Source organism: Macadamia integrifolia, chromosome 1, assembly GCF_013358625.1.
Source record: "Macadamia integrifolia cultivar HAES 741 chromosome 1, SCU_Mint_v3, whole genome shotgun sequence".
Taxonomy (NCBI): domain Eukaryota; kingdom Viridiplantae; phylum Streptophyta; class Magnoliopsida; order Proteales; family Proteaceae; genus Macadamia; species Macadamia integrifolia.
Genome location: NC_056557.1, coordinates 2,523,904 through 2,548,148, shown reverse-complemented (window position 1 = coordinate 2,548,148; position 24,245 = coordinate 2,523,904). Strand labels below are relative to the sequence as shown.

Genomic DNA, 24,245 nt, shown 5'->3' with positions numbered 1-24,245 from the left:
TCCAAAGCTATCTGTAGAATCTAAATCTTGGTTTGGAGAAAGAATCACATCTAATCTCCTCAATAATATGAGTAGGAAATTCCTCCATGGCTCCAGATACTCCTATTTTTGCAGTTGTGGTGTCATAATGTCTAATGAAGTACAATATATTATTATTTATTGTTTGGTAGAATATGAGTTAGTTCATGTGATAGAGGATCATACATCTCAATAGTTATATTTTAATCTAGAGTAAACAAAGAAAGTTGTTAAAACTTTGATCAAAATTATTGTAAAGTTATCAAAACACCATCAATACACAATTAAAAATATGAAATACAACACAATAATAGATATTTAGAACACCTGATCATAAGAATTAGTGACCCGAATCTCATTATTCAGAATAAAATGATAGGATGATAGTCTTAAATTATATTATATAAATCATGATTGGGTTGGACAAGGCTGAGTATGATTGGGCCTAAGCCTAAACCCAGGACCGGCCTAACCTCAGCCTAGGTCAATGTTTTCCAATCCTAACCCATCCTCAAGGTCAGAAATCTTAACACATGCTCTGTTAAGGCTCTAGGTGGACAGGGAGGGTTCGATTGTCAGGGTCAAACTTACACCTTGAATTTTTACACTTGAATTAAAGATCCTTAAAAGTACATTTTATCTTACATGAAGAAGTAAAGACATCAAATCAACATTCTGCAATTGGTTTAAATTAAAATGAAATAAATTCTTGACTACTAACATTCTGCAACTAGTTCAAATTAAAACGATTTAAAATCTTGAAAGGCTACCAACATTTTGCAACTGGTCCAAATCAAAACAAAATAAATTCTTAGATCACTACCAACATTCTGCAACTCATTCAAATGAAAACGAATTGAAATTCTAAATTATATAGGCAATAGATTCCACTCCAAAAAAGAGAGTGATATGACCTCCTGCAAGCGCATGAAAAAGAAAATAAGGAAACAGAAAATAAAAATATATAAATCCAAGGATTTATGGTTCACAATCATAGGTCAATCAGATGGGTCCTGGAGAAACTGATCAGCCTAATCCAAGTGATAAAACCCTAATATTAACAAATATCACCAAACCACTATATAATAGATCATACATGTGCCCCTTGAAAACTGATCCAAATTGAATGACCTGATCAATTAAACACTTATCTTTAAAACCAGGATGGAATCAATCAGAATAGATATGATTTGAAATTGTAAGTGTGATTATAAAAGAATCATTATTCACCTCACTCCGCCACATTTGATTCTTTTTGTTTCTCAAAAAATTCAAGGACGTACTTCTTGGATTTAAATCTGTGGGTACGACTAGGATCCAGAAAAACCTGCACAATATGATAAAATAAAATGTTATTTTTCTAACACACATATCTGCGCACGAAAGTCCACTTCCTTCTTTTTTTTCTAAAGTCAGCAAAAGAATAATATTAAAATGAATGAATGTAGTACCAGGGAACCAGAGAAAGAAAAAAAAAAAAAAAATTGAAATTCAAGCGGTTGTCCTCCTCTGACATGATCATCGGCAGATTAACAATCTAAATCAACATAACAACAAAAGGGATAAAAATGAAATGTCAATTAAATCTGACCAAATGCAATAAGTGAAATCCATCCATGTGTCAATAAAGTTTCTAAGATACCAATATAGTGACAACCTTATATCTACAAGATATGCATACATAAAATGTAAGTAGTATATCTCAAAGGCCTGGGGAGAATAGATCTCTAGGGTTCTCTTCTTTTTTTTTTTTTTTGCTAGAAATCAAAATTGTATTAAAATGGAGAATAAAAAAGATATCAGGGTACAGCAAGAAAAAACCAAAGCAAAAGAAAGAACCCCACCTTCGGCATTGCCATCAGCAGGGACCTCCAAAGCTATCTACAGAATCTAAATCTTGGTTTGGAGAAAGAATCCCATCTAATCTCCTCAATAATATGAGTAGGAAATTCCTCCATGGTTCCAGATAATCCTGTTTTTGCAGCTGATTTTGCGAGGTAATCCGCAATAGGATTGGCTTCCCTGTAGCAATGAGAAATCTTCCAGGATATAGAATTGAGGTAGTGCTGTAAAGAGAGCCACTCTTGCAGGGCAAACCAAGGGAGAGACTTGCCTTGAACAGCGGTGACTACTGCCACAGAGTCAGATTCAATCCACAAGTTTGTAATCCTTTGACCCATTGCATGGCGGATACCATGAAGAAAAGTCATGAATTCTGCATAGTAGTTCGTACTGATGCCAAAGAAATGCTTGAAGGAGAATATAACTTTCCCATTGGAATCACGAATGACACCCCCTCCTCCTGCTCGACCAGGGTTTCCCATGGAACTACCATCAATGTTTATCTTTGACCAGGCGAGTGGAGGCTTGCACCAAATGACTTCAAGAATGGAAGGAGGGTCGCCTGGAACTGCATGTAACCCTAGTTTCCTGCAGCAAAGAAGATCAGCAGTAGTCCGAATGACCCCTTTTAAGTTGAGATTAGACTCCTTGAGCGTTCTCAATATTTTCATGAATAGCAGAGAGGCATCCGTACTCTTACCACCATGCCATCGATGATTCCTTTCTTGCCAAATAGTGTCGGTCACTATAATCAAACCAGCCGCCCAAGGATCCTTTACCGACAAAATTCTTCGCTTTCGTTTCCACCAGGATATCAAATCAGCAATGGAGGATTGATCCTTCCAAAGAAAACCAAAACAGCTGAAGAAATTTTCCCAAAGGACCCGAGAAACACTACAATTTAAGAAGAGATGGGGTAGAGTCTCAGCATGAAGACCGCACATGATGCATTTGGAGGCTAAAGAGATGCCTTTTTTCCTAATGATATCATCAGTAGTAAGCTTCTGGTGACACAGACGCCAGCCAAAAATTGACTGACGAGGAGAGAGGCCTTTCATCCAGACCAGCTCATGCCAAGGAACCTTGGGATTTCGGCGGCGAATATCATTCCAGGCTGAGAAAGTACTGAACTGACCAGAGGTAGAGAGGGTCCAAATACATGTATCTTTTATGTTACCTCTAGGGATATTGATAGTTGAAGCAGCGAGAAAAAAATCTTGAAGAAGAGAAGATGAAACCGTGGGGAAGTTCCACTCATTATTGTCAATAAAGGCCGCAACTGTCATGGAGGAAGATGCAAACAACTCATCTCTCAAACCTGCCTTTTGTTGAAAAGATTCAGAGTCAACCCATCTATCTTTCCAGCAGTTTATGGTTCTCTTCTGATCATTAAAAAAAAAAATAATAAGAAAAACCTCTACAAATTGAATCATTAATTGTGAAAATTGTTAGGGTAGTCATCTATTAGTGGTCATCTTATAGAGCTTCATTCTGTTAAGTATTTCTCTAAAAGGAAAATTCTAGAGTGATGGTAATCAGTTTGAGATCTATAATGTTCATATAGAACTTTGGTTGAATTCCAAACAGTTCAAAGAGTTTTGAGTTCATAGATACGGATAGTGGCTTGATACTATTAAATGGTATATATAATACTACAGCTTTTAACTCAACTCGATTGAGTCTTCTCCCAACTAAATGAGTATCAGTTCCCTGCAGAAACAAACTATTTTAGTCCTCACATCTATTTTTTTCCTTATAATATCGTGATCAAGCACAATTAATTCATTTATAAAACATATATGCTTTCTCTTTAACAATTTATTATTCACACTTGTTAAGATTCAAATTTTCATTCAATTGAGTCAAGCATAGATGTCAAAATCAAAAAGCATGTTGGAGTATCTCAAATCAAATACATTCTTAGAAGGAAATATGAAATTAAGATTTACCCAAAATAATGCTTAGGTAAAGGATATGTACATTGTCCATGTGCGGATTCTTTTATATGCACCCACATATAAATGGGGGCCCCACAACACTCTTTCTCATATGAGATCCCCCTCCCATTTAACAATTCCTATTAGGGGTTTCTAGTACTCCGACATTGTAGGAAACCTCTCCATGTATATACAATAATTATTTACATTGCAGATTGCTTCACATATGTATCAATAGCATAAACAAGAGTGTAAATTATTTATATTTGCAACCTTTAAAATAATTATTCATAATTATTTACATTGCAGATTGCTTCACATATTTATCAATAGCAACAAGAGTGTAAATTATTCATATTTGCAACCTTTAAAATTTCTTTACTAGAATATTATAGTCTTCTCAATATATGGTAGATATGGCTTCTTTAAGTAGCCTTTTTTCTATTCTTGTATTTTGTTTCCCCTTTAGGTGTTTGTTATTCTTTCTTTCTTTCAATAAAGTCTAGAAATTGAAAAATATCAATGAAAATTTTATGAATTATTGGAATCCATGGAGTGCTTGTCATTTATCATCTATTTAATTGGAAAAGATTAACACTAGTTTTAAGTAAGTGCAATGACAAGTTAAAAGAATACCCTAACTTAAGCACTCTTTGGTATCATTTTTCCTTTTTATTTTTATCTATGTAACAAAAATCATTAATAAAAATCATTAATAAAAATCTTTTTTTGTCAAAACATAAAAATGTTTGGTAACTACTTGACAAAAATGATTTTTTGTGAGAAATAGTTTGGCATCTCTATGTGCAAAATAGTTTTTTAAAGAAATGGGGCAAAGAGATTCCCTTCACCCATCTTTCTTATAACTCTCTTTCTCCACTTTGAACTAAAGAAGAGAGGGCAAGGGGCTTGGATTCCTAATTACAAAGAAAAGGACTTTTTTACCCCTCCATATTGAGTCTTTAAGCACATGCTCATTAAAATTCAGTGCAAAAATAACTGAAAATCATTTTTGGCCAAAACACATAAATTGACTTTTGGTCTCTTTTTGGTTTTTGTGTTTTACCAATTTTTTTTAAATAGAAACAAGCTCCATAAATGATACCAAATGCATCCAAAACCATTTTTGTGAACAAAATCAAAAAGAAAAACGATTACAAAGAGGGCCTTAGTCTTTTGGTTTTTTTTTTCCCCCCAAAACTAAGACAATACATGTTCTTGACCTCATTGATAAGACATAAATTAAAATGAAAAAAATTTAGAGAAAAAGAAAAGATCATAATTCTGGTAGCTTCAAACAGAGACAGATGCACATTTTCTTACTATTGTTATATTGGTAAAGCATATTTATTGCTCACAATAAAAAAATAAATAAAAATATATAAAATAATACATATCAAGTTTTATTCAAAATTAACCCTAAACTCATCTGTTGAGATATATATATATATATATATATATTTATATATATATTGCTAAGAATCAGCAAAGAACTTTATTAGTGAATAAAGAAATTATAGAACAAAGAGTAAGATCAAAACAAGTTCAGAACAAACAGTTTCTCTTATACGTATATTTTATTTTTGTTACTACTCTCATCCGTCGAAAAATAAAGGCATTTAAAATTTTACAAAAACGCAATATGTTTCCAAAGAAAAAACAAATAGACAATAACAAAAAATTGGGATAAGGAATGCCGCCAGGCTGCCTAGTATATGCTAATGCCTCCCTTTATCTATCTCTGTCCTCCCATCTTATGGAATGACATATCTGGCCCATATTATGGGAGTAGAGAGATAGACAACTTTAAAAGGAAAGAAAAAAGTAAAAAAAATAAGAAGGATAATGATAGAAACTGAAAAAGTCTAATATGGGATGAGCCATATGTACAGCTGAGATGGACCATGATATTCAAGATGTAGCTCTTACCAAAAAAAAATATATTCAAGATGTAGCCAACCAAAAGGATAATTTTTCAGTCAAATATCCATAAGATAGCATCAATTCGTGTGTCAATCAAATCAAGCTACTATCCTACGGTTCGGAAGAGGTCATGGAAGTTTTGAGAAGATAGTCTACTTTCATTGAGTGATTTATTCCATTTTTTAAATCAACGCCATTTAATTCATGCCCTTCGGTCTTGGCCCAATTTGGAGAAGAAACTCTGCCATACTTCGTGAGGACATGAACATTGCAGTCATCTTGAAGCGATAATGATGGGTGCCTTTATGTACTCTAGTGTCCTTGCATATTTGGGCAGAGAGAAATAGAAAGAACTTTGAAGAAAGAAACATCCATCCATCTTGTGTCATGAAATCAGTTATGAGGGACCTCCAGGTTTTCTCTTCACAAGTGACGATTCATGTGACTTCTATGAATAATCTCTTTTTATCTAAGAAGTTATATGTGACTATTGCGACGCCTCCCTCAAAACGGATTTTGGAGTTTTCCTCCGAATACGTTCTATAAGCTGAATATTGACCCGTGCTCCCTTGAGAATCCAGGATGCTCAGGAGCAGGTGGGATTGTTCGAGATGATGTGGGAACTCCCATTAGATGTTTTGCGCATTATGAAGGGTTGGTACTAATTTCATGGCAGAGTTTGCAGCCTTCTTTCTTGGGTTACATCATGCTTCTAAAATGGGTATTGACAATCTTTGGGTTGAATGTGACTTGGATAGCATTCCCATGGAGTTTTAAACAGAAATGTGAAGTTCTATAAGAAGTACTTAGATAGCATATCATGGATGATATCTCACTGCTACAGGGGTCAATATAGTAGCTGACAAGCTGGCAAATCATGGGGCAGCTACTCGATCTTCTTCCCTATTGGACAATGCTCCTACTTTTATTCTTTCTAATGTAAGTTGGGATTTCCAAAAATGACCCAGACATCATTTCATGTAATTTACTATTTCTTTTTGATTGAGTTGCTATTCTGTTGATGATCATGCCAAAGGTGGAATAATAACTCAATGGTTTGGTTCTTCTTCTATCTACTCATTCTTTGATTTAATGATAATATTTTGTTGATTTTTAGCAAATAAAATAAAATAAAATAATGATGGGTGCTCGATATAATATATGGTGTAAAAGATCTCTGATATGTTGAAGGTTGAGGATTGTACTATCCTTTTCAAGATAGTAAAGAAGTGCTTAAAAAGGTGAAAGCCAATGTTTTTATCCTATGTAAGGAGGATTTTTTTTTTTCGCTTATTAATTATGTGCTCCAAGGTGGGTACATTTACTAGTCGGGCTTTTTTTTTTTTTTTTTTAAGATCGGAAATAAAATATTATTAAGAATAAATGAAAGAATACAAATTGAGTATAGCCCACTACCAAAAACAGCAGCCTTCCTATTCACCTTCGGCATGGCAGTCAATAGATAGGAAGATTCTAAAAACAAACTAATGCTCAGCTAAATCTGAACCGTGGATTTTCTTGAGCATCTCAACTTATATCGCCAAAAGAGAAATGAAGAAGGACATCTCATAAAATTGTAGCTCTTGATACCACATCATGCTTTGCCAAAGGTGGATAGGAAGGTTAAACTTGAAACCATGTTCTCTAATTTCCTTTAGTTTTGGCCAAACATCTATATGGCCTCGGAGTCGGCTAATCTGATGCATACTAAGTCGTTTGGAGGAGGCTTAGCGCTAAAACTGGATATTATGAAAGCCTATGATATGTTGGATTGGAGTTTTCTGTTTGAGGTTCTGAGGAAGTTTGGCTTCAGCTCCTTATTGACAGGCTGCATCAGATTCTCGTGTCTACATGACTCTCAGATCTCATAAATGGAGGCCTGGTTGGGTTCTTTGTCATGGAGCAAAGTCTGGGACAAGGAGATCCTCTGTCCCCTATTCTTTTAATCATTGCAGCCGAAGTTTTGTGTTGTGGCATTCATGCTCTGATACGAAATGAGAAGATGCGATCTCTTCCTAGTCCCAAGCATGCCTCTACTCCCTCCCATTTATTATATGCTAATGATATATTTATATTCATTAATGCAGACATTAGGGAAGTTAAGCATTTAATGAGAATTTTGGAGCTTTATCAGCAATATTCTGGTCAAATTATTAGTATGGAGAAAAGCAAGGTCTTTTTTAGGAAAATTCAATAGGCAAGGAAATGTCATCTGAAAGAGGTCATTAATATTCCAGAATATAAGTTTCACACTCGGTACTTGGGCGTGGAGATTTTTAAAAGGATGGTGAAGAAAGACCTTATCTCAAGTTGGTCACATGGAGCTTGTAAAATCGGTGATGGGGAGTATCCCTATACATTATTTTGTTGTGTATATCTAGCTATCCTCTGTTATTTCCCAGATGGAGCGATGGACTAGGAATTTTATTTGGAGTGGTGATACGGATACTGCCAAGGCAATTACGATGAGATGGGACATGGTGTGTAAGCCAAGAGCTGAAGGTGGGCTGGGCATCCAAAGGCTGAGAGATGTGAATCTTGCTATGCTAGCCAAGCTAGCTTGGTTTATTAAATCCGATAAGTCTTTGGTTGCTGCTTTCTTTTGTAGAAGTTCAAATCAGTAATTTCCTAATTACTAACTGACGTATAGGCTGGCATATAATTCATGGAAAATTATCAACTAGCTATCAAATTCAATCTCGCTTGGTTGCTCTTGCTTTGGGAATTCTCTCGACATTTCTGATTCGGTATCTCTCACTCTTATATTTCTTGATAGTAGTTTTTCCTATGAGATCTGGAAAGATGTTTTTGAGTTTTTTTTTTTTTTTTTTTTTTTTTTTTTTTTTAATCTTCATAGAACCATAGGGAAAACTCTCAAAATTGTCAGCCTTTTCTTATATTTATTTAACGAAGTCAAAATCAAACCAAAATTGTTTATCAAAATCAAACTGACCCATTCAATAAATGGTTTGATTTTTTTATTTCAAAATTCAGAACGTTTAGGTAAATGATTTAAACCGAATTGAATTTTTTAAACCGTCAGTAAACCGTTTAAGAAACCAAATAATATATACATAATAACGTAAGTTATTTATGGTTATAATAAATAATTATAGTAAGAATAAATCAACCCTTTAAAAAAAATAGTTAAACCTTTTGAATTAAAATTTTAAAAAATATATAAAAAATTTCAACCTTACAATTATTAAAAGAAAAATATATATGAACAAAAAAAAAAACCAATTCAATATTAATTTATATCAATTTTTAATAAAAAAAAATAAAAGATAAAAAATAGGTTTGAATAAAAAATTAAGAAAACCTAATAAAACTTTTAAAATTGAAATCGAACCGTTTAAACCAAAATCATTTATTAAACTGTTCAGTTTTAATTTTACCTTAGAAATAATACATCAAACCGAACCCAATCATTTACACTGAAACAAAACCATTTAACATCCTTATGTATAATAGCTTTCCAATACTGAGAGGATAGCATTTTCATCCTACCATGGGCTAGGACAAGTATAAGTCGAAAACTATGGGTAAAATTACAAAGCTGTCGGCTTATTCACATCTTGTTGGTCATGTATAATAGCTTTCCGTACAGGAAGGATGGTATTTTCATCCTACCATGGGCTATCACACTTCTTCTGGTTTGGTTTAAGGATGGAAACCAGTAAGGTTTGGCACAGGTTCTGGTCAAAGCCTGATCCAGAAGACCCTAAGGGTCCGTTTGATAACATTTCTGCAGTTTCTATTTCAAGAAACGGCAGAAACATAAATTTCTGTTTTTAGAAACAAAAATAGAATTGATGGTCTTTGATAGTCATGTTTCTGGAAGTCGATAGTAACCAGCGAAAAAAATGGCCATGAGTCATTTCTAGAAACGGCGAAACAAGTTTTTTGAACCATAAATAGGTAGAAATTTCTATTTCTATTTCTGAAACAAGTGAAACGAAACAGTTTTATCAAACAATTTTTGTTCTGTTTCTGCCGTTTCTGGACACAGAAACAGAAGAAATGCGTTTCTTGAAATGTTATCAAATGGGCCCTAAGAAATTCAAACCTCAACCAGAAACTGACCCACCAACAACCAGTACTAGGGATGAGAGCTTGCTGTGGCAAATTGGGCAGAAGCAAACCCTAACTAATTCAACCTAATGGTGCAGTCATTTCATGACAATGAGATCTAGCACGAACGTCAATCAATTGTTTTGGAGCTAGTACGCCTCAATCAATGAGATTTATAGTTTGGGATGCTACCCCAAATTATGTTTTAGCTGATGTTAACTAAGATGCTCAATTGAGACCCAGATATAGGTTTTCTTGATTTATTATTATTATTGTTTTTTTTTTTTTTTTTTTTTTTTTTTTTTTTTATTTTTTTGAGTCTTGAATGAGTTTCTATTCTGTTGATGGCCATGCCGAAGGTGGAATAGTAGCTCAATAGTGTTTTCTCTCATTGTTTTGGTTTTATTATCTGATTAATACAAATCTATTTGTTGATTCTTAGCATAAAAAAAGGGGGGGGGGGATGGGGTTAGGATGCAAGGGGCCTGGTGGTCGAGTCCTAAGGAAAGGGAGAGAGTGTGACACAAGCAGGGCATCTTAGCAGTATACCCACCCCTCCCAATGGCTAAGAAAAGGTTACAACCATTATAAAGGAATTCAAAAAAAAATAAAGGAGGGATGGGGTTAGGATGCAAGGAGCATGGCAGTCGAGTCCGAAGGAAAGAGAGAGTGTGTGACACAAGCAAGGCACCCTAGTAGTATATACCCACCTTCCCAATGGCTAAAAAAGGTTACAACGATTATGAAGGAATCCAAAAAAACCCTCCAAATCTACTCTGACAAAAGGGTAATTACATGGGGAACCAAAAGGGATGCACTCCCCATTTCTCCACAAGTAACATCTTCCAAGTAGACTTCTTTCCTATAGCCCAATATCAGCCCTTGCGTCTCCTCTGACATCACCAACAATAGAAGGTCGCAATCTAGTTTTGTTCCGGAAGATGAGTGCGGATCAGGTTCTTTTTTGTACAAGAACCATTATCATACAATCTGATCCACATGCATGGAATCCACCACAAGGATTTTCCTTGTGCAGATTCCATGTGTGTGGATCAGTTCCGTATGAGAATGGTTCTCATATGAGAAGTGGATGATGTTGAAGTTTCTGTCCTTCCAAATATAGACAATAGTTGAGCAAAAATATAGTTTGACAACCGAACTAATAGTCTCCGTTGAAGTTCTTTCCCATCCAATAAGCTTGGCACATGACATTAAGGTGTTCAAGCACATGGTTCTATTAACTTTAAGGTGTAAAAAAAAAAAAATTTGTGTGCTCTGTCATAATAATTGTGAAAATAGGTGGCTCCTTTCATCTTCCTTAATTGCTCTCTAGTGGTGAAGATTTGGAACAGTTGTTTTTTTTTTTTAGTTGGTTTTCAATTCTAGTGAAGGTTTTGGTTTGTGACTTAAAGGATATCAAAAATAGATCAGGTTCTCGTACGATCTTGATCCATATACTTAGAATCCACAACAGGGCTGGATTCCATGTGTGTAGATCAGGATCATGCAAGAATGATTCATGTACAAGAAACTGATCCGCTCTCAAGGAGATCTGGTTACTTGGGATCATTTTGATTCATTACCATTTATGGCTTGAGTGAAATAAAAGAAGATATGACATATCTATAGAAGGGCAGAGTTAATTGCTAATTAAGTTTGTGCCTCAAGATCTCTAGGATGTGACTTTTCTGCTCCCAATCTCATCTCTTTGTTGAATGACTTTATAGTGTTAAGGGGTTTGGGAATTAAAGGGATTGGTCAACCTCATCAAAGAATCATGGAAGGATTTTGCTTGAAGTTGCTCCCTTCATGGACAAAACTCTATGTATATGGCTGTTCTTTGAGTAATCTAGGGCTGGTAGAGGTGTTACGATAGGTTGATGGGGAACATATTGCTAGCTTCTCAAAGTATCTTGGAGTGTATTCAAATTATATGGAAGAAATCAATGCAGTTTTCAGGGATATTTAGCTTGCAAAGGAGATAGATATTTTTCATTTATAGATTGAATGCGATTCGAAAGCGGTAATGGAGTGCTTCTCAAGAAAAATTCCCTTGGGTCTTTACACATAATTGGAACCACTTGGCGAGTTATCTAAATTTAATCCAGTGGTATATATCTCATTGCTATCGTGAGGTTTACTCGGTGGCAAATGCACTTCCTAAAATGGCTGAAAAATCCAATATATTTGAGCAGTGGGATATTTCTCCGGGTTTCATTATTTCAGATATATCTTGGGAAAATTTTCAACATCCTAGATATATCTTTAGTTGACTTGTGGATTTTATTTCTTTCCCTTCTTGATGGCTATGTGGAAGGTGCGGGTTTGAAATAATTTTGATTGTTTATGGGCCGTCTAAGGACGCTTGGACGTTAATCCTATATTATATTTTTCTTTCTCTTGGTTCCATTCTGTTGACTATGTGCAAAAAAAAAGGGGTGGCAAGAGTGGGGGTGGAGCCCTTGGATCATCGTCCAGGGAGTTTATTATATGTTTCTCTCAGCTTCTAGGAACCTCATCAAATTTCATGGCTGAATTCACAGTTGTGATCAAAGGACTCAAATCTGCTCAAGAAAAAGGAATCCATCATCTCAAGATAGAGTGTGATTCGAAGGAAGTGGTAGAGTATATATCACATCAAAATATTCCTTGGAGATTCCTTCAACAATGGTAGCACCTGAAGGGTTTTCTTTATCTATGCAATGGTATATTTCCCATTGCTTCAAAGAAGTCAATTGTGTGGCTGATTTTCTTGCTAAGCATGCTGCAAAGTTTTGTAGATCAGTTCTACAAAAAAGAAAAAAAAGGTTTCGTAGAGAAACTTGAGATTGTGCTCCAGTAGATACCAATCTCAATACCAATACAATACCAATTCGGATCGGATCAGATCAGATCAGTTCGTATCAATCACTTTTGCCCTTACTTTTTTTACAAAAAATATAAATTTTTTACTATTTTACCCCTTAATCAATCCGGATTGATCAGGTATACCGATACTCATATCGATACGATACAGCCAATATGGCCGATCTGATATTGATACTTAGAACCATGATGACTGCAATATTCATGTCTTTAATGCTTTTGATACCCTGGCTGCCTTTTGCCTTAGGGTCGTAGATGAAGTACCATGAAATATGGCAGTGTTTCCTCTCCATATTTGGTTTTATTTTTTTTTTTTTTTTCTTAAGGTTAGCAAAAATATATTAAGAAAAAAAAAAGAATAGAATACAGATAGATCCACTTGGGAAAACTAAAAACAAAAACCATATCTCCTTTCCACCTTCGGCATTGCCATCAGCAGAAGAAGAGAACTGGACAAAAGAGTTCTGACGTAGCCTCCTGCTCCACCTTCGGCTTTGCCATCAGCAAAGGAGGAGACTAAGAAAGCAAGAGCCAACTAACATAGAGAAACAACATATCACTTGAATCTGAATCATGGTCTCTTTGTGGCATCCCAATCAATGCCATTGCATGTGAATCTGGGAGCATCATTCCATATAGTCAACGATCTTGTCGCAGCAGCATGCTTCGCTAGTCTATCCACAACCATATTAACCTCTCTAAAGCAATGTAGAATACTCCAACAAGTGTCATTTAGATATCTCAGCAAGGACTGCTTTGGAGTCGCTTTCAACCCCCATAGCAGCCAGAGATCATTGGCATTTTGAATTGCTGCAAAAAAGGCAGCAAATTCTGTATCATAATTACTTGTAATTTCCTCAAAAGAAGAAAAGCACTTCATAGGACACCCCACATGATCCCGAAAAATGCCCTCTACGCCAACGTATCCTGGGTTCCCAAGTGAGCACCCATCAATATTAATCTTGACGCAGCCAATCACAGGGAGAATCCACACTAACTCCAAAATCTGCTTTGGTTTAGGACTTGCCGTCATCAACCGCAAGGAAGATGATAGGACCAGGTCTTTCACCGATTTTACTTTTGCTGGGCTTACAATTGATAGAGTATACAAATCATTTAATATTGCTTTCACCACAAGTCAGGATGTACGGAAAATGCTATCATGACACCGACGACTTCTTTCGAACCAGATATGATGTAAGATGTGAAGTAATACTTGATTCCATATCTGATTAATTGAAATAGAGTTATGTTTCCTTTTCCCCCACGAAAAAATCTCTTGAATAGATGGAACTCCTTACCAATGAGGATCAAAAAAACCTCAAAACATCCTTCCAGATATCATCAGAAAACTACAATCAAGAAACATATGAGTGAGATTCTGAACCAGCCATGCAGAGAGAATTCCCGAAGCAAGAGCAACCGAGCAAGATCGAATTTCATTGTCAGTTGGTAATTTTCCATGAATTATATGCCATGATCTTCTACGCAAGAAAGCAGCAACCATAGACTTATCAGATTTAATATACCAAGCTAGCTTGGCTAACATAGCAAGATTCAGCTCTTGGCTTACACACCATGTCCAATCTCACCATAATTGCCTTGGCAATATCCATATCACCACTCCAAATAAAATTACTAGTCCATCGCTCCATCTGGGAAATAACAGAGGATGGCCAGATATACACAACAAAATATGTATAGGGATACTCCCCATCATCGATTTTACCAACTCCACGCAACCAGCTTGAGATAAAAGCTTTCCTTTCCACCCAGCAAGCCTAGCTGAACTTATCAACTAAAGGCATAATTAAATGTTTCTTCATTATCCCTTTAAAAATCTCCACACCCAAGTACCGAGTGGGAAACTTACATTGAGGAGTATTAATGACCTCTTTGAGACGATATTTCCTTGCCAATTGAATTTTCCCAAAAAAGACCTTGCTTTTCTCGATACTGATAATTTGACCAAAATATTGCTGATAAAGCTCCAAAATTCTCCTTAAATGTTTAGCAAAAAAAAAATAATGTCTACATTAATGAATATAGATATATCATCAACATACAATAAATGGGAGGGAGTAGAGGCATGCCTGGGACTAGGAAGAGATCGCATCTTCTTATTCCAAATTAGAGCGTGAATGCCACAGCACAAAACTTCCTCTGCAATGATTAAAAGAATGGAGGACAGAGGATCTCCTTGTCCCAGAACTCGTTCCATGCCAAAGAACCCAACCGAGCCTCCATTTGTGAGAACTAAGAGTCTTGTGGACACGAGGATCTTATGCAGCCTGTCAATAAGGAGCTGAGAGAAGCCAAACTTCCTTAGAACTCAAAAAGAAAACCCCAATCCAACGTGCTATACACTTTCATAATATCCAGTTTTAGCGCTTAGCCTCCTCTAAACGATTTAGTGTGCATCAGATTAGCAACTCTGAGGCCATGCAGATGTTTGGCCATGACTAAAGGAAATTAGAGAACATAGTTTCAAGTTTAACCTTACTATCCAGCTTTGGCAAAGCAAGTTGCAGTGTCAAGAGCAACAATTTTATGGGATGTTCTTCCCGTTTCTCTATTGAGGATATAAGTTGAGATGCTCAAGAAAAGCCTCAGTTCAGATTTAGCTAAGCATTAATTTGTTTTTGAAGTCTTCCTATCTATTGACTGCCATGCTGAAGGTGGATAGGAAGGCTGCGGTTTTGGTACTGGGCTATACTTTTAGCAAGTTGTATTCTTAATAATATTTTATTGCTGATCTTTAAAAAAAAAACAAAAAAAAAACGGCCCCAACTAGCAAATGTACCCCACCTTGGAGCACTTCGTTACCATCTTGAAAAGGATAGTACAATCCTCAACCTTCAACATATCAAAGATCCTTTACACCATCTATTATATTGGGCACCCATCGTTATCACTTCAAGATGACTGCAATGGTCATATCCTTAATCCCTTTGATCCCCAGACCGCCTTTTTCCTTAGAGTCGCAGATTAAGTCTCATGAAATATGGCAAAGTTTTTTCTCCAAACTGGGCCAAGACCAAAGGACATGAATTAAATGGGGTTGATTCCCAATATGGAATAAACCATTCAATGAAAGTAGACTATCTTCTCAAAACTTTCACCTCTTCCCAAATCGCAAGATAATAGCTTGATTTGATTGAAACAAGAATTGATGCTATCTTATAGATATTTGGCCGAAAAGTTACCCTTTGGGTTGGCTACATCTTGAATATCATGGTCCATATCAGTTGTACATATGGCGCATCCCATATTAGACTTTTCAGTTTCTGTCATTATCCCTTCTTTTTTTTTTTCCTTTTAAAGTCATCTATCTCTCTACTCCTTGTGAGTGGCTACGTCAAGATTAATATTGATGGGTGCTCACTTGGGAACCCGGGATATGCTGGTGCAGGGGGCATTTTTTGGGATTATGTGGGGCATCCCTATGAGGTGCTTTTCTTCTTTTGAGGGAATTACAAGTAATTATGATGTGGAATTTTCTGCCTTTTTTGCAGCTTTTCAAAATGCCAATGAACTTCGGCTACCATGGATTGAGGTTGAATGCGACTCCGAAGCAGTCCTTGCTGAGATATCTGAATAACACTCGATGGAGTATTATGCACTGCTTTAGAGAGGTTAATATCGTTGCAGATAACCCAGCGAAGCATGTTGCTACGACAAGATCGTCGACTATATGGAATGATGCTCCCAGATTCACATGCAATGGCATTGATTGGGATGCCACAAAGAGACCATGATTCAGATTCAAGTGATATGTTGCTTTCTTCTACATCATTTGCCTCTTGCTTTCTTAGTCTCCACCTCGACTGATGGCAAAGCCAATGGTGGAGTAGGAGGCTACGTCAAAGCTCTTTTGTCCAGTTCTTTTCTTCTGCTGATGGCAATGCCGAAGGCGGAAAGGAGATCTAGTTTTTGTTTTTAGTTTGCCCAAGTGGGTCTATCTGTATTCTATTCTATTCTTTTTTTTTTTTAAGTATATTTTTGCTGACCTAAAAAAAAAAAACCAAATCTGGAGAGGAAACATTGCCATATTTCATGGAACTTCATCTACGACCCTAAGGCAAAAGGCAACCTGGGTATCAAAAGCATTAAAGAATGAATATTGCAGTCATCATGGTTCTAAGCATTGATATCAGATCTGTTGTATTGGTCATATCGTATCGATATGAGTATCAATATCAATATCGGTATACCTAATCAATCCGGATCGATTAAGGGGTAAAATAGTAAAAAATGTATATTTTTTGTAAAAAAAAATAAGGGCAAAAGTGACCGATACAGACTGGGTATCGGGATTGATATCTACTAGAGCACAATCTCAAGTTTCTCTTTGAATCCCCCCTTTTCTTTTTCTTTTTGGTAGAACTGATCTACAAAACTTTGTGGCACGCTTAGCAAGAAAATCAGCCTCACAATTGACTTCTATGAAGCAATGGGAAATATACCATTGCATAGAAAAAAGAAAACCCTTCAGTTGCTACCATTGTTGAAGGAATCTCCAAGGAATATTTTGATGAGGTATATACTCTACCACTTCCTTCAAATCATCTCTGGATACACTCTATCCAGAGATGATGGATTCCTTTTTCCTGAGCTGATTCAAGTCCTTTGATGACAACTGCTAATTCAGCCATGAAATTTGTTTTCTTCTACTAGAGGAGGTGGAATGGGTGCAAGGATAGACATTCAGAAGGCTTTTGATACAATATCATCGAGTTTTATTATGCATGTTTTGCGAAGATTTGGATTCATAGAAAAGTGGATTAACTGGATTTTCCAAATTCTCTCTTCTTCCAAAATTTTCATTCTTCTTAATGGAGGCCCCGTGGGATATTTTGGTGTGGAGTGAGGGCTTCATCAAGGGGACCCTATTTCTTCTCTTTTATTCATATTGGCAGAAGAGGTTCTTTGTAGAGATTTGAAGAGGTTACAGCAGGAGAAAAAACCAAAGCTTTGCAAGGCCCAAGAGGTGAGATAGTTCCGATTCACTTACTTTTTGCTGATGATATTTTAATATTTATGAATGCTTCTATAAATTATGTTAGAAACCTCCATGAGCTCTTGCAAAAGTATCAGGAGTTTTCTGGTCAGCATGTGAATTTAGATAAAAGTAAGTTTTTCATGGGTAGAGTTACTCCTTTAAGAAAGGAAAATATCATAGATATTATGGGAATAAGCTCTTGCAATTTTCCCTCCAAATATCTTGGGGTCCAAATATTTAAAGGAATAGTAAAAAATCAGTTCTTATTGCCTGTGATGGACAAGATCAAAAAGCGATTGTCGGGTTGGAAAGGTAAATCGCTCTCTATGGCTGGTAGAGTGCAATTAGTTCATTCGATTATTTTGGGTATACCTGTTCACAATTTCTCTATGTACTGGTGGCCTTCTACCTTGATTAATTAGATGGAAAAATGGATGAGGAATTTCATCTGGTCAGGCGATGTAGATACAGTGAAACTTGTGACGGTGAAGTGGGATCTAGTCTGTAAGCCAAAAGAAGAAGGTGGGCTGGGCATTTGTAGACTTCGTGATATTAATAAGTCTCTTCTCTACAAGCAGGCTTGGAATGTCAAACATGGGAATTCGGCCATGAGTAGATTTTTTTTAAACCAGATTTCTTATCAATGGTATCCCCAAAAAATCATATAAATCATCTTCGATATGGCCAGGTATTCGTAAGATGTGGTCCTTCATTTCTGATAAGGAAAGATGAATTGTGAGGAATGGTAAGAGTATTAATCTTTGGAGAGATAACTAGGTGAGAGAAAAATCTATTGTGGATTTATGTGGTAATGCTCTGAATCCTATGATTAGCTCTTCTTTGAAGGTGTCTTCTATTATTCAAGACTTTAGCTGGACTATTCCTGATGTAAGTTCTAATGTGCTCAAAGATACTTTTTCTGCCGCCAGTTTGATAAGGCTGCCTCAATTTGATTTTGAGGACAGGTGTATCTGGAGCGGAACCTCATCTAAGACTTTTTCTTCTTTTTCTACGTGGAATGAGATAAGGAGAAGGAACCCCAAAGTCCCATGGTCTTTTATGGTCTGAAGTAGTCAATTGCAACCAAGGCAATCCACTTTAGGGTGGCAGCTTTTGCACAGAAATCTTCCAACATATGATATTGTCTGTGGAAAGGGTGTGTCTCTTGCTTCAAAATGCTTTTTATGTGGTACCGATGCTGAGACTTTAAATCATATTTTTAGAAATTGCAGCTTCTTTGCGGCCATATGGAAATATTTTATGAACTGTTTTGGTATATCTTGGCCAAATATTGATGATATTATTCAGCCATCTCAATGGTGGATCAGGAAGCGTAGGGTGGTTCCAGTGAGTGAACCTTGGTCATTGGGCTTCATTATTGTGGTTGATAACATTAGGAAGGAGAGGAATGAAAGGCGTTATGAAGGGGGTTCAAAATCTAGATCAAAAATTTATGAGAAGATTAGAAGAGAGGTGCAGGAGGCTAGTGCATGGTTCCTTGGTCGGAGTGATCAAGAACCCTATGGACTTGATTTTCTGCCGCCAGTTGGGATTAATTGTTCATCCTGAAAAGGCCATGTTGATATTAGAAGTTTTTTTTTGTGTAAACCTGGTTTGAGGTGGACAATGTTAAATGTGGACGGTTGTTCTTTGTGTAACCCAGGAAGATTAGGAACAAGAGGAGTTTTTCGTAATCACAGGGGCTCTGTGGTGGGTTCTTTTAAGAAGTTCTTAGGAGTCCACTCAAATTACTATGTTGAGTTCACAGCTCTTATGGAAGGAATTTTTCAAGCCAAAGAGTTTCAGATTGATGCTCTTTGGATTGAAATGGATTTAGCAGCAGTGGTTGTAGCTCTTCAGTCACAATCTATTCCTTGGTTTGTTTTTTAGGATTGGATGTCTGTGAAGGATAATCTGAACTTTAGAAATTGGAAGATAACGCACTGCTTTCGGGAAGCTAATTGTGCTGTTGATTTTCTTGCAAAGGAGGCAGCAAAAACAAGAGCTTCAGATGTTAATATCTCCTTCCCACCTCATATTCAGTCAGAGATTGTTCATGATGTAGAATCAAGACCTAAGTTTCGGTTTTCTTAATGTTTTCTTTTTTTACAATTTATTCTCCCCTGCTCATGGCCATACCAAAGGTGGGGGTGGTTTATGTTGTCTTTCATGAGATGTATTATTTTTCCAATTCTTCAATAAAATTTATTGATCTTTAGTGGAAAAAAAAGAGAGAAACAGATGATAAACTCGCCAGACGATGATCTAAGGGCTCCACCCCCGCTCTTGCCACCCCTTTTCTTTTGACTCATAGTCAACAAAATGGAACTAAGAGAAAAAAATATAATACAGGATTAACGTCCAAGCATTCTTAGATGGCCCACATACAACCAATCCCTTTAATTCTCAAACTCCTTAACACCCTAAAGTCATTCAACAAAGAGATGAGACTGGGAGCAGAAATGTCACATCCTAGAGATCTTGTGGCACAAACTTAGCAATTTACTCTTCCCTTCTATAGATATTGTCATATCTTCTTTTATTTCGCTCAAGCCATAAATGGTAATGAATCAAAATGATACCAAGTAACCAGATCTCCTTGAGCGCCGATCAGTTTCTCGAACAAGAATCATTCTCATACGATCTTGATCTACACACATGGAATCCAGCACTCTTGTGGATTTCAACTGGATTCCATGTGTGTGGATCAAGAATGTACGAGAACCTGATCCATCTTCAATCTTCTTTAAATCACAAACCAAGCCTTCACTAGAATTGAAGCCCAACTAATGAATATTAAAATATATATATATATATATATATGTTCCAAATCTCCACCACTAGAGAGCAATTAAGGAAGATAAGGGAGCCAGCTACTTTCACAATTATTATGACAGAGTACACTCCTTTTTTATTTTCCTCTAGAAAATCAGATTGTATTAAAAAAGGAAAAATATTATCAACTACAATTACATAATAACTCCAGACTAACACATGACCTAAAAAGTTCCACCTTCGGCATTGACATTAGCAAGGAATCCTATTCGCTAACTATAAAATTGAAATCTCCATCTAGACTCTACATCTCTCGCTAGCTCCTCAATAATGTGGTTAGGAAGTCTCACCATCCCTGCTGAAGTTATTATGACAGAGTACACACCTTAAAAGTTAATGTGACCATGTGCTTGCACGCCTTGTCATCAATGGGAAGGTCACCATGTGCCCATATCCATGCAAAAGTTGAATGCCTTGGTTGCAGCATCTTGTGAGGAGTGTCATGTGCGAGGCTTATTGGATGGGAAGAACTTCGAAGGAGACGATTAGTTCTGTTGTCAAACTAGATTTTTGCTCAACCATTGCCTATATTTGGAAGGATAGAAACTTTAACATTATCCGCTTCTCATATGAGAACCATTCTTGTATGGGACTGATCCACACATATGGAATCTGCACAAGGAAAAACTCTTTGGTGGATTCCATGTATGTGGATCAAAATCATATGATGATGGTTCTCGTACAACAACTTGGTCCACATCATCAGAACAAAACTAGATTGCAACCTTCTATTGTTAGTGATGTCAGAGGAGATGTAGGGGCCGATGTTGGGCTATTACTCTTATAGGAAAGAAGTCTCCTTGGAAGATGTCACTTGTGGAGAAATGGGGAGTGCAACCCTTTTGGTTCCTCATGTAATGACCCTTTTGTCAGAGGAGATTTGGAGGGTTTTTTTTGTTTTTTTTTAACCTTCATTATGGTTGTAACCTTTTGTTAGTCACTAGGAGGAGTGGGTACACAGCCAAGGTGTCCTGCTTGTGTCACACTCTCTTATTTTCCTTCAGACTTGACCACCATGCCCCTTGCATCCTAAACCCATCCCCCTTTATTTATTTATTTATTTTATTTATTTTATTTATTTTATTTATTTTATTTATTTTGCTAAGAATCAGCAAATAGATTTGTATTAATCAAATAATAAAACCAAAACAATGATAAAAAATACTAATGATCTACTTATTCCACCTCGGGCATGACCATAAGCAGAATAGAAACTCAATCAAGACTAAAAATAAAAAATAAGTCACATGACCATAAGTAGAATAGAAACTCAATCAAGACTAAAAATAAAAAATAAGTCAAGAAAGCCTATATTTGGGTCTCAATTGAGCGTCTCAATTAACATCAGCTGAAACAAACTTTGAGGTAACATCCCAAACTATAGATCTCATTGATCGAGGCGCGCTAGCTCCAAAACAATTGATTGAGGTGCACGCTAGATCTCTTTGTCTGCTGACTGCACCATTAGGTTTGACTTAGTTAGGGTCCGCTTCTACGTAACCTACCACAACAAACTCTCGTCCCTAGTGCCAGTTGTTGGTGGGTCAGTTTCTAGTTGAGGTCCGAATTACTCAGGGTCCGTTGGATCAGGCTTACATCAGAACCTGTGCCCAACCTTACTGGTTTCCATCCTCAAACCAAACCAGAAGAAATGTGCTAGCCCATGGTAGGATGAAAATACCATCCTTCCTGTACGGAAAGCTATTATACCTGACCAACAAGATGTGAATAAGCTGGCAGCTTTGCAATTTTACTCAGTCCTCTAAACATAGTTTTTGACTTACACTTGTCCTAGCCCGTGGTAGGATGCAAATACTGTCCTTTCAGTATTGGAAAGCTATTACACATAAAAATGCTAAATGGTTTGTTTCTGTGTAAATGATTGGGTTTGGTTTGATATATTATTTCTTAGGTAAACCTAAAACTGAACTGTTTAATAAAAGATTTTGGTTTAAACGGTTTGATTTCAATTTTAAAAGTTTTATTATGTTTTTTAATTTTTTATTCATACGTCTTTTTTATCCTTTATTAAAATTGATATAAACTTAATATTGAATAGAATTTTTTTTTTTTCACATATATATTTTTCTTTCAAATAATTGTAAGGTTATATTGTTTGTATATCTTAAAATTTAAATTCAAAAGGTTTAAATATATTTTTTTTAATGGATTATCTATTCTTACTATAATTATTTATCCTAACCATAAATGACTTAACTTATTATGTATATATTAACCAGTTTTTTAATCGGATTACCGATGATTTAAAAAATTCTATCGGTTTAAATCATTTAACTAGTCGCTCTGAATTTTGAAACAAAAAAAATCAAATTATTTATTAAGTGGCTCGGTTTGATTATGGCAAAAAAATTTGGTTTGATTTTAACATCCTTAATTAAATATAGGGAAAAGGCTGACAGTTTTGCAAATTTTTCCTATGGTTCTGTGAGTTCTGATCGATCCTCATACGAAAACGTTTTCATACAAGCCTGTGATGAACATGTGGACTCCACTGCTTCTCTCTGTTAATTCCATTGTTCCATGGCTTGGTGGAATTCAACTGTTCATCATAGGCTCGTAAGAAAACGACCTCATGCGAGGACCTGATCTGTTCTCTATTTCTGTAACTATAGCTTTCTGGGTACACTTGTCACCTTTCCATGGCTGACAGTCTAAATTTCGTAACCGACAATTATATTCAAAGGTGAATAAAACTGTAGCTCTGCACCTTTAATAGAACCCTGAAAATCTTCTATCAAGAAGGAAAATAAACATTACAGATCCAATAAAAATAAAGAATAGCAGATACTGTATGGTTGAAAACATTATCAATTACAAATATGAAAGAATGTAAAGGAACAATCTGAAACTTTATAGATCTAATGAAAAATGAACTCAGATCTGGCAAAATTACCTTATCGATCTGCCCTGATTCTCTTTTCTTCATCTGTATGTGCCAGTCACGGGGCAACCAATCTGGCCATTTTTGTTCGCGTTTTGGCCTCCCTCTAGACCTTGAACCTGAAGCATCTTTCTTTTTGTTAACCACAGGTGACAGTGGTGGCACCTGTTGTTCTGCTGAAGGTGGTTCCTTTTCTACGGGTGATACCACCACTGCTTCTTCAAATCCATCTATCTTTTGATCTACCACAAGTGACAGTGGTGGTAGCTGTTGTTCTGCTGGAAAGGGATCCTTTTTGGTGGGTGATACCACCACCACTTCTTTAGATGCATCTATCTCTTTGCCAACGACAGGTGATGGTGGTGGTAGCTGTTGCTCTGCTGAAGGTGGCTCCTTCTGCATGGGTGGTACCACCACCGCTTCTTTGGATCCTTCTTCAGCCGTAGTGTCATTTGGGTAGAAGTCCCATGGGAGATTAGGGTCTAGTGGTTCCAAACCTGCAAACACTTCATAGTCAAATTTGGGACCTTCATTAGCAACCATTTGGGGTTGGAGAGAGAGCAGAGAGCAGAAAGCAGAGAGCAGAGAGCAGAGAGCAAAAGAGAGCAAGAGAAAGCGAGAGAGAGATGGGTTTAACTGAGGTGTCTATTCAAAGCTGTCATACCATGTATATACATAAACTGATTGGGTGCATTAACTGCATCTTCAATTTGGATTTCTATCATAGGTTCAGACTAAGGGAGGTGAAATCTGTGTTCATTATCCTTTGCAGCTGAGAATTGATCTTATGTTTTGCACTTACCATTTTTATCATTATAACGTATATCCTTGATTTAATTAGATTTCT

The 24,245-nt window shown here is 36.3% G+C and overlaps 1 protein-coding gene across 4 annotated transcripts; it reads right to left on the bottom strand.

Moving 5' to 3' along the window:
* Nucleotides 1-743: 743 nt before the first annotated feature.
* Nucleotides 744-24,219, bottom strand: LOC122077026. Of its 4 annotated transcripts, none has more exons than XM_042642772.1 (3): nucleotides 23,411-24,192; nucleotides 1,249-1,345; nucleotides 744-935 (listed from the first exon to the last, which is right to left on the bottom strand). In XM_042642772.1, the coding sequence occupies exons 1-2, from the start codon at nucleotides 23,939-23,941 to the stop codon at nucleotides 1,250-1,252; spliced, it is 627 nt and encodes a 208-aa protein (XP_042498706.1). In that variant the 5' UTR covers nucleotides 23,942-24,192; the 3' UTR covers nucleotides 744-935; nucleotide 1,249. The 4 variants fall into 4 exon arrangements, with proteins under 4 accessions (XP_042498706.1, XP_042498713.1, XP_042498696.1 ...); XM_042642779.1 differs by lacking the exon at nucleotides 744-935 and adding an exon at nucleotides 1,118-1,149 and having other exon boundaries at nucleotides 23,411-24,193; XM_042642762.1 differs by lacking the exons at nucleotides 744-935; nucleotides 1,249-1,345 and adding an exon at nucleotides 14,636-14,964 and having other exon boundaries at nucleotides 23,411-24,219.
* Between the last annotated feature and the right edge of the window lie 26 nt (nucleotides 24,220-24,245).

Bases quoted from the DNA above. Each gene is read 5' to 3' on its own strand.
- LOC122077026 (XM_042642762.1), bottom strand. From the start codon at position 23,941: ATGGTTGCTAATGAAGGTCCCAAATTTGACTATGAAGTGTTTGCAGGT. The intron at 14,965-23,410 runs GTAATTTTGCCA...GGCTTCTCTCAG, and splicing joins AATCAGGGCAGATCGATAAG to CTCCTTATTGACAGGCTGCA.